At 35.7% G+C, this 10,000-nt stretch overlaps 1 protein-coding gene across 2 annotated transcripts in view; it reads right to left on the bottom strand.

Moving 5' to 3' along the window:
* Positions 1-884: 884 nt before the first annotated feature.
* LOC122247791 (gametogenetin-binding protein 2) overlaps positions 885-10,000 on the bottom strand; it is a 22,822-nt gene continuing 13,706 nt past the window's right edge. For both annotated transcript variants that reach the window (XM_086530519.1, XM_043007391.2), the window contains 8 exons: positions 9,769-10,000; positions 8,424-8,608; positions 7,842-8,013; positions 7,286-7,438; positions 6,975-7,079; positions 4,651-4,989; positions 4,136-4,366; positions 885-3,851 (listed from right to left, as the gene is read on the bottom strand). The exon at positions 9,769-10,000 is cut by the window's right edge and continues 6 nt beyond it. In XM_086530519.1, coding sequence (XP_086386645.1) covers positions 3,597-3,851; positions 4,136-4,366; positions 4,651-4,989; positions 6,975-7,079; positions 7,286-7,438; positions 7,842-8,013; positions 8,424-8,608; positions 9,769-10,000 — 1,672 coding nt within the window. In that variant the 3' untranslated portion in view covers positions 885-3,596. The remainder of the gene's footprint in view (positions 3,852-4,135; positions 4,367-4,650; positions 4,990-6,974; positions 7,080-7,285; positions 7,439-7,841; positions 8,014-8,423; positions 8,609-9,768) is intronic.

Genomic DNA, 10,000 nt, shown 5'->3' with positions numbered 1-10,000 from the left:
CCTACTTGTGAATTTGCAATTTCTCTCTCATGGTGTCAGTCCCAACATAACAGAATACATTTCGATCCATGGGACACATCACAGCTGTAGTTAAAGTTGAATTTGTCAGAAATTGAGTTTTCACAAAAGTTGAAAACAATCTATGATAAGAATTGGTAAACACTTGTATTCAATTCCTTGATTTTTTTCCCACGATTTGAGTACTTTCTCTGTATGTTTACAATATAATTCCATTAACTATTTGATTACTTTGAGCTTTGTTTACTGCCCTTATTCATTATAATTTATCCTTTTATCTTCTATATATAAATGTTTTGCTTAGACTGATTTGTATACTATTGTAGTTCAAATGCACGATTGCCACTGTCTATTCAAATATTTGAGGAGAGTTTTCAATCTATTATTTCATCTTTATTTTGGAGATTTATAATTGTCATTCTCAATTTGTTTTTTATTATTAACATGTGCCTTTATACATTTCTAAATGACTATATTCCTTTAAAATTAACTACAAGCACTCATACAAGTATAATTTTGAGCAAACAAGATATGGACATTTTTTTGGTAAATTATTTTTCATATGCTTGATGACATGAAAAAGTTCTCATCTGTACAATACTGCAAGTGCTACCAACTCATATTTGGTAAAAGTACTGAGACATGCATTACAGCTGAAGAGTTAAGTAAAAACAGCTGCGTTGATAACCCTGGCTGAAAATCCCAGAATGTTTCAACAATTGAAATGTCCAAATAAAGTTTTTTTTTCAAGGATTAACACATTTCTAAAAATAATATTATTTCCTTTTTTCCAAAATTGTAACAAGCATTCTCTCTCCCCCACTGCAACAAAAGACAGAAAGAAGGGAGAGTATTAAAACATGCCATACAACAGCATTTCTTTATTATAGATATTCATATTTCTTTGTTTGTCCCAACACCCAACACCAAGCCTCACATGCCATTCACATGAGACCATCACTCAACACAGCCACGTGTAATATCTACTCCGAAAAAAGGAGTTCTCTTGACGTGGGTATTTCCTTTTATTCATATTTCACTGTGTACAGTCTACCAATGGAAAGTAGAAGGCAAATAGGCAGTTCTGTCCCTAGTTACAGCATGAAACCAGCAATAAATGTCTTCCGCTGGTTTTGATTTTGCTTAAGATATTTGGGTCATATGGACTTCATTGGTTCTAACTTAAAATCATAAACCTTTTCTTTAAATTACCTTTCAGATTATACTCATTCTTCTCTGACCATATTTTCTGAAACATAAAAGGCTGTATACATGCTTAGAATACATTTTTATATCATTTGGACCACTGTGATAAAATGCAACTGACCATGATAGGTCAGGAAAGACAGGAGTAAATAAACAATTTCATGTCCAATTAAAGAACTTCTCTATGAGAATTCTTAATGCTGTATGAAATAAAATTACCCCCATTTCAAACCAACTTTAATGAACTAAATAAAATAACATGTGCCAAAGCTGTTTTTGTCTTTGGTTATTCCTATATGATTCCAGTAAACAGTTTTAACCCCGGTAAAAACATAATGTCATACAATGCTCAAGAAAATTCCATATATCTTATTCACAGTGGTGCCAATAACCATATGCTATGTTATGGAGGAATGTTTCAAAATAACCCATCAATGTATTTCTGAAGTATCTCACTATTACAAAAAAGATAAGGAAAAACAAATCCTATGGTATGTTCCCATGGACCATTACAAAATGAAGTGTTTGTTTAAGAACCATACTAAGAATTAATAGTATAATTATGAAATGAAGGTATGACCAAGAGAACTTCAATTTACAAAATAATGACACAAAATATATTTATATATATATATATATATATATATGTATATAAGAAATTCTTTGCTACCCTTTTTCTTCTAGTGTGTGCAAGCAATAGATTTTCTCTTCACTTTCTTATGGCTGTCCCTGTTAGTTTGGATTAGGAATTAAATCAGGAAAATATACCATTTCCACATTTGCTTCCATTCACACCTACTGCGTTTCTGGCGCCGGGTATGTATAAAGAATCATGCACAGAATGTAACTACACAAGCAAAAAAAAAATAATAATAATTAAATAAAATAAAAAAAAGGATGAATGACATCTTGACTCAAAAACTAAATCTTTGCATGAAACAAAATTTTTAGTTTTTTTTATACCTTCTTTCAATCACCTCTGCCATCTGATTGAGCAATATATACATTTTTTTTTTTTTTTTATTCTATTTTTTAGCTTTTGACAAAACAGGTACTGAAAAAGATAATTCTTTATATACATCCTTATCACAGGTTTCATGTCCATCTCTTGCTCAATCAATCAACAATTCACTGCAGAGCTATTGCCTCAAATACAAGAGAAAATAAAGAAGCAGGATAAATTTTCCGAGATATGCACAGAGAAAAGTATGGAGATGATAACCAAAATAAAATGTTGAAATTACTTTCTATATAAAAAAAAATATATATATCATGAACAATTGTATAACTTGTATGATATTATTCTCCTGCAGTTCTGAAGCCTGTATCTGTGAGAAATAAAAATTCTAAATCATAAAAAAAAGCTATGCTTCCATTCCTACTGGATGAGCCTTATCATCCAGCAGCAAAATCAGCCACTGTAGTATGGGGGTCATGTGATACACTCATGGCACACTAACATCAACATATGCGCTCAAAAAGGCAACAACAACGGCAAAACAAAAATGGGTTTGCTTATCTTCTTTGAGAACACTGGAATGGAATTTCTGAAGACATCTCTTTCAACTGTAACATAAATCTTTTGTATGTGCATTCTTTTAATACATTTACTCTCACAAGCTCTAATATATATCCTTACACTCACAAATATTTACACTGAAAGTCTATAACCGTCTTTTATGTTTCTTCCTCAAAGTATATGAGCTATATATGACAGTACTCAAAGTCAAATGCATGAAGAGAAAAAAATATATATATATATTTAAAAAGAAAAGTGTACAGAATGGTAAACTGGCATGACATAAGATAAGCTTTGAAATTTTCCTCACTTGCTTCCATACAAACATACACTTTGATCTGAATAAATGCTCGTGGGTGAGGGTGACCACCATCCAAACCATGGGTGCTGCACCTTACCAATAATAGTTTAATAAACTAAGACTAGCTAACTTTTGAGCAAGAAATGGAATAAATGGCTTTTCCAATACCAGAGGCACCTCTTCAGAAGACCGCTGAGCACATGGGAACGCATTGTGATGATAGCTATGCAAGAGTCCATCAAATGACTCAACTCTCTGTACATGTACGAAAAACTGTCTAATGCATTTTGAAATGGCAATAGAACAAATGATAATTGTTGGGCTTTTGGTGGAAACTTGTTCTATAAACCAATATAAAAAATTCTTACAATTATCCATAAAGACCAGTAATAGTATCAAATTTTGGTGGCAAGACCAGCATCAGAGCAAGAGTTACCTTCTTCACTAGCAGTTACTTTCTTCACAGTCACTACCACTCTCCTGTCCCTTTAAGATAACACCTACTTTGACCATACTAAGCATAGTTATGTTCTGGAGTTGGCTAAGGTGAACCTAGCGTGGTTTTATTATACTTGGGAGATGTGCTGGTAAAGTACTGTGTGAGGAGTGGATATAATGATGGCAATGATGACTCTGGCCTGTGCCCAAAGCAGTGGATGTGACTGCGCATCCACGGTGGCAAAACTGTTGGAATCTTTGTCGCAGAGTTTGCCGAAGCTCCGCTCTCTTCTGTTTGACAATACCAAGACGGGCACGCCACGCACGCACCTCAGCCTCTGGAATCTCCTCATCTTCACACCGAGAGTCCTTTCATAAAGAACCAAAGTCCAATTAGTCAACAATTTTCATTATTCAAGTCACATCAGGGAAAATAGCTCATCAAAACTTCATATAGTCAAAATCAGAACTATAAACATTTGATACAAGTCCCATTCTCAAATACAAACTAATTGCTGAAAGAAATATTATCACCAATCTCTGGAGAGAACAGTATAATTGCCAAGTTCATTACAAAACTCTGAAGAAATGAATAACACACACAGATAACAATCACCTATAAAAATTATATAAAAATAAAAAATAGGCCTTACATCGAGCATCTGTTGCAGGGACAGGGTGAAAGGCTGGGAGTACCGCAGGGGTGATGGCGAGAGTGGGGCATTTAAGTGATCAACATGGTCCTCCCCGTGATGGTGTTCCCCATCATCTACATGGTCTTCATGGTGGTGTGAACACAGACCTTCCCCGCACGCCACCTCTGAGGAGTCTCGGGAAGAGCCTCCCGAGCCTTGTGCTGAGCAATAGCCTCCATCGCGAGAACCCTGGAAGTTCCAAGAGTAAGTTCCATTAAGTAGAAAGACAGACAAGGAGGAGGAGGAGGAGGAGAAGCAGGAGAAGGAGGAGCAGGAGGAGGAGGAGAAAGAAAGGAAGGAGGAGGGAGAAGGAGGGAGGAGGCAGGCAGAGAAAGGACAAAAGAGACAAAGGATAAAAGCAACATACACTATTTTTTCAAGTTTTCCTAGCCATACATATGAAGTTTACTAAATACTAAGATCTTCCTCATGTCCATCAAATTCCATCAAATTAAAACTTGGAGTGAATTTACCTGTGAGCATCTAGAAACTAAGGAATCCGTCGACGCGGTGCACTCTAGGGGGTGAGGGGAGTCCCGGTGCTGACAATGGTGGTGACTTTGGTGTTGGTTGAGTTGATGATGATGACGGTAGGGATCTGGGCTTGAGTCGCAACTCTCCTTCTCTTCGCTACTGCCTCTTTCACTACCTATATCATTGACACCAAGACTCCCACATTCGCTGCTGCATCTTGGTATAACCCCTGCCCCTTCAGAAGGTATATGGCTACTCCCTAGGGAATTACCTAAATGAGGGCTTCCCAGCGGGGGCCCTAAATGAGAACCCCCTCGACAGAAACTGTCACTGCCAACCTGGAAACAAATGATGATGTGTGATCAAGGGGTTGGTATGAAAGAAGCAACTAGTCTTTTCATTAACACACATAACATCTCATATGCCCAGCCCAGGCTGAACCAAGCCCATCCCAGAACAGTTAAAAGTCACTGAAGCTTGTGACTGCAAATAAGAGGTAGAGCATGAGAAAGCATGAAAATAAGAGAGCTTCTTTATCTTTTCATTGTGAATTTTTCTGAAAGGGTTTTAACAGACAAGTTAAAACAAAAGAAGAAGAAGAAGAAAACACTTGTAAAAGGGACAATTAAATAAAAAGTTTTTCATGTAATACTAATTATAAAAAATTTCATAGCTTCATACGGTACTGTATATTACTATGTAAATGCACACTGCACTACCATCCAGTTTGTCACATAATACTATTGTTTTGTTTACATATTATAACTTATCTGTCTGAATAGCTACAAATACAAGGGAAGCACCTGTAATATTCTACTTCCTTTAATTCTAATTCCTGTTCTCAAACTTGTAATTCCCCCCAAATACAGTCACTGGAATTGGAGAATAGACCTAATATCATAAATTCACATTTTTTTATCAAACAGTAATCACTAGTCTATTAATTTCCATTTCTAGTGGTATCAGGTAACTGCAAACTATAGAAAGGGGAAATTTCTGAAATTAATATCCAACATGAATCTTATGGATCTTTCATATCCACCCTTTGCCACCTTTCATTAGGTTACCAATAATTTACAATTGTTACTAAACCACTTGCTGAAACAGATAAAAACCCATATTCTGGCCCTGAGAGAGATAAAAGTCACGTAACTCAGTGAGACTCGGTGGCATGTATTTATGCCATGGAGAGAGATAGCCACAACAATGGAGGCTGCTCAATGTTCTGTATACTACATAAGTGTGGGGTTTTATGGCTCTGACTGCACTGGTCACAAGCTTCAACCTTCCAAAATCAGCCTACAGTCTCAGTTTTATGTTTTGGCTTCTTCAGAATCAAGAAAAGGGGGAAAGAAACTTTGTCCCTGTACTTCTAATTTTTTCACTCATGCAAGTGACATTGAAATTTACCCTGGTGCAGTGTGCTCTACTTGTTCCCGGTGGCAATGGGTTATGGAGGACAAGGTTTAATTGTTACAGCAATTTCAGTTCATCATATGCATCTGGGCACAGGAAATGAATATCCTATTAACCTGTTAACAACGGGTGATAAGATATCACATCGAGTGGTGGCAGGACCAGCCGCAGAGGATGAGATATTTTGTCATGGCTGTCCTTCTGGCCGGTGTGCTGGGTGATCAGGCATATAGAACTTGGCCATAGCCAGAGCAGGCGATAGCCTGAGGCGTTAGGCTTACACGTTTGGAATATCATAATGTTTAGATCATTTGGGGCCAAAACAACCCCGTCAACAACAGGTTAAGTAATAAACGTATTCTGTTGTGATTTATCGTTCTCAGTATAGAAGGCTTCCCAACTATAGAAGGCTTAAACATCGCTGCAGCTACTGTTAACTTCCATTACCCAATTACTTTAATGCCAAAGTTCTCCTCTCACTAAAGCAGTTCCATCCATTCCTGTTTGGTTAAATCTCATGCTTTGTAAAATTTTATGAACTTGATACTCTTGGGATTCTTTCTAAAATCATGGAACAAAAGTGCTGCAATATCTGGTCAGGATAGCATTACCACTAAAGGACTCGCATACTAAATTTAATCAAGCTCAGGGGAAGATATGCACAACTTGTGCCAATATTCCATAGTAAACCAGATAATAACTATAAAATTTCTGGGTCTCATAATGAAGTATAGTTCACAAAAACACAACTCTATTTTTTTTGCAGATTGTAGTACATACAAGTGACTGTTTTATGTATTTCTGCATCAGGTCATACATATCACTTAACCTATGACTCTTCCAATCTGCAATAAAAAAAAAATAAAAAAAATAGAAGGGGTATTGTTGTATGATGGAAACAACTTACCTTTTTGTTGGTTGCATTAATAAGACTTGCACGCTGGCTTGAGCAAGAAGAGGCAGAAGACATGTTCAGTTCACATTCGCGACAACCTCCCTCGTCTTCCTCACACTATTGGTGGAGCAAGAGAAAATATAAGCAATGTACTTCCATCCTTAACATGTTAAACACACATTTATTTAAAAAAATGGAATTATCTTACTTTTTAATTCTCTTTCAATTTCCCATTCCTGGAGTTTAAATTTCTGATTACTGAAGCGAGTAGTTTCTGTCCGAATTATCATTTTTAACTACATCATTAAATACAGTAAACTTACACGACAAGCGTTCTCTTTCCCTTCGTCATTCTTTTTACTCTTCTTTTTCTTCTTCTTTTTCTCTTTCTTTGCCTTCTCTCTAAGTTCCTGCTTCTGCAATTCCTCGCACAACATCTCGAACTTGGAGTAACCCTGTTTGTCTTCCACAGCCAACTGAAAATATACATAAGGCATGATACTCCAATAGAAAAAAATGCAATCATTACACTACACATCATTTCTGATTTGCAATGAAAACAATAACCAGAACAAAAATATACCTACAACTTCATGAAATCAGTAAAAAAAGAAAAAAAAAAAGGCAGTCACATTAAGGCAAGAAATTAAATTCTTATCATTAGTAGTTTGAAAATTTCCAGCATCCTGAGTTGTTAATAATATTCCTCCCTTTCTAAAAATAGAACTTATAACCTAAATTAAACCACATATTTCAAATCCTTGAATAAGATTTGAATCAAATGAGTAGATTCTAGGAGGGATCCATATACAATCACTCACTCATACACACAGAGGTTTTAAAATGTACCAATCCTAAATCTACAAGATGATTCCTTACCTCAAAGTTTTTCTTTAGCGTGTCTACAGCCACGTGAAATAAAATATCCCACGTCTGTTCCTCTTCTCGCATTCTGGTATGGATGCGCTGCAGCCGCTCAAATAAAAATAGTCCTAAACACGTTAGCACTTCCTCCTGTGCAATCTCTAATGTTTTGGCATGTCGCTCTCGTCTGTAAGCAAAGCATAGCATTCATAATTTTGTAAGAAGAGTTTTTTTATTTGTCTTTTTGTCACAATAACATGTGTTTATTGTTCATATTAAATTTGTTTATTGTTCATATTAAATTTGTTAAGACTATTCTCATCCACCCACATAAAAAAACAAATATATATTTTTTTTTTATAAATTTCAAATATATCATCACTAAAATTTAAGAAAACAAATTATTAAAAATCAGTCATGACAATAATAAAAGAAAAAAATAATAATAATAAGAGAAATAGTAATAACAATAATAATAGTAGTTGTAATAGTAATAGTAATAATAATAATTATAATAATAATAATAATAATAATAATAATAATAATAATAATAATAATAACACCAACGAAATGTATAACAACATCTTTAATACCCACCTCCCCTGTAGCTCTGGCTCAGCTCGGATGATGAGGTGTGTCACATAGTCAGTATCGGCCGGAACGTGAATATGTCTCTTGGCCTCACATCGTCGGATCCCTGAGTAAAGGGATGCCACATACCCTTTTTCCTTTGCTGGATCTATGCTTATGTGACCAACTAGGATATCAAAGGCTCTGTGTACCTTTAAGAGAAAGCCAAGTCTCATTATTTCATATCTCACAAACCACTATCCATCTTCAAGCAATCATAATAGATTTATATTACATAAAGAGCTTTTAACCCATTTACGATGGGACATTTTTTTGCCTACTCCCGCTAACACCGGGAAGATAACAAGCACGCAACACTTCGTGCCGGGGTGTATTATTGCTGCGCAGGGCCGAGCTAATCCTCTCAGAACGTTTTTCCCCCACCCTATTCTTATGGTTTTCACAAATGCGTCTACAATGTAAAGGCACATAAAAATATTGCCTTGTTCAGAGGAGTTATTTTAGTCAGAAAACATATTACAGTAATGCCTATTTAGTTTTTATTTGATTGAGCTTTGCCTATATTCTTCACTTTTATGTGAAAATACCAAAAGAAAATGGAAGCAATCTCTTAGTGATGCATCAAAAAACATGTTTTATACTTTTTCTTTTCTTACTAAAACGAAAAGAACGATATGAATAATCATACACGTATATATGAGTATGTACATGTACCTCGTGATGTGACATGACTTGATATCACGGGTAATTAACAAATTAGAGTTAGTATTGCATTAGTAATTTTTTACTTTATTTTGTTTCTTGGCCAATCACATTTGATTTTACAATAGTTTTTTGACTCGGATCTTTTTATTCAACCAATCAAGAAGCAGAAATTACCATTATTTCATCAATATCACATAGTCTTCTGTGACATCACTTTTTGAACATTATATCTCATTTTATAACACTCAAACACCTAAACTAAAGTAACAGAGTCTAAGAAATTATGTAAAATGATTATATTTGAGAACAATCTAGTGATCCATTGCTGACGTTTCAGCGCATCACTACTGGCCTCCCAGGATTTGGCCAGAAAAAGCACCCCGTCTCAGGACGTCCCCGGGGTTCAGGGCTATTTTTTGACCCTGTGATAGCAAGTCAACAGGCGCGAATGGGTTAAGAACATAATTTACCTTAAAACACATTCTTCTCTATCAAAAATCTAATAATACCTAGAAACTCATGTGTTAGTATTGCAAAGGGAAAGGCACTATTAGTATCACTTTTTAACTTTCTACAAAATAAATGGAAAATACTACAAAGTCTAAACTTTTATGAATAGAGACTGAAAATGACTTCTATATCTTACTTTGTTCTTACACTCCTGGCAAAACCGATGCTTGCGAAGGTAATTGTCAAGTGTTGTGAGAAGATGGTCTGCACTGACGAGAGTGACAGCATCGCGGCAGGTTGAATCCATCACCTCCCAGGCATCCCGCCACGAGCAGCCCCCGGGCCTACATCTTACACCCTCCATCGAGTGAAATATACAACGACCAGATTTCTTCAGCTTTGGAATACTGTCAAGTACTGCACTTAGT

Source organism: Penaeus japonicus, unplaced genomic scaffold (assembly GCF_977035675.1).
Source record: "Penaeus japonicus unplaced genomic scaffold, GWHDUDI00000001_assembly GWHDUDI00000003, whole genome shotgun sequence".
Lineage (NCBI taxonomy): Eukaryota > Metazoa > Arthropoda > Malacostraca > Decapoda > Penaeidae > Penaeus > Penaeus japonicus.
The sequence above is the reverse complement of the archived record's forward strand: the minus strand, read 5'-3'. Positions and strand labels throughout refer to the sequence as shown.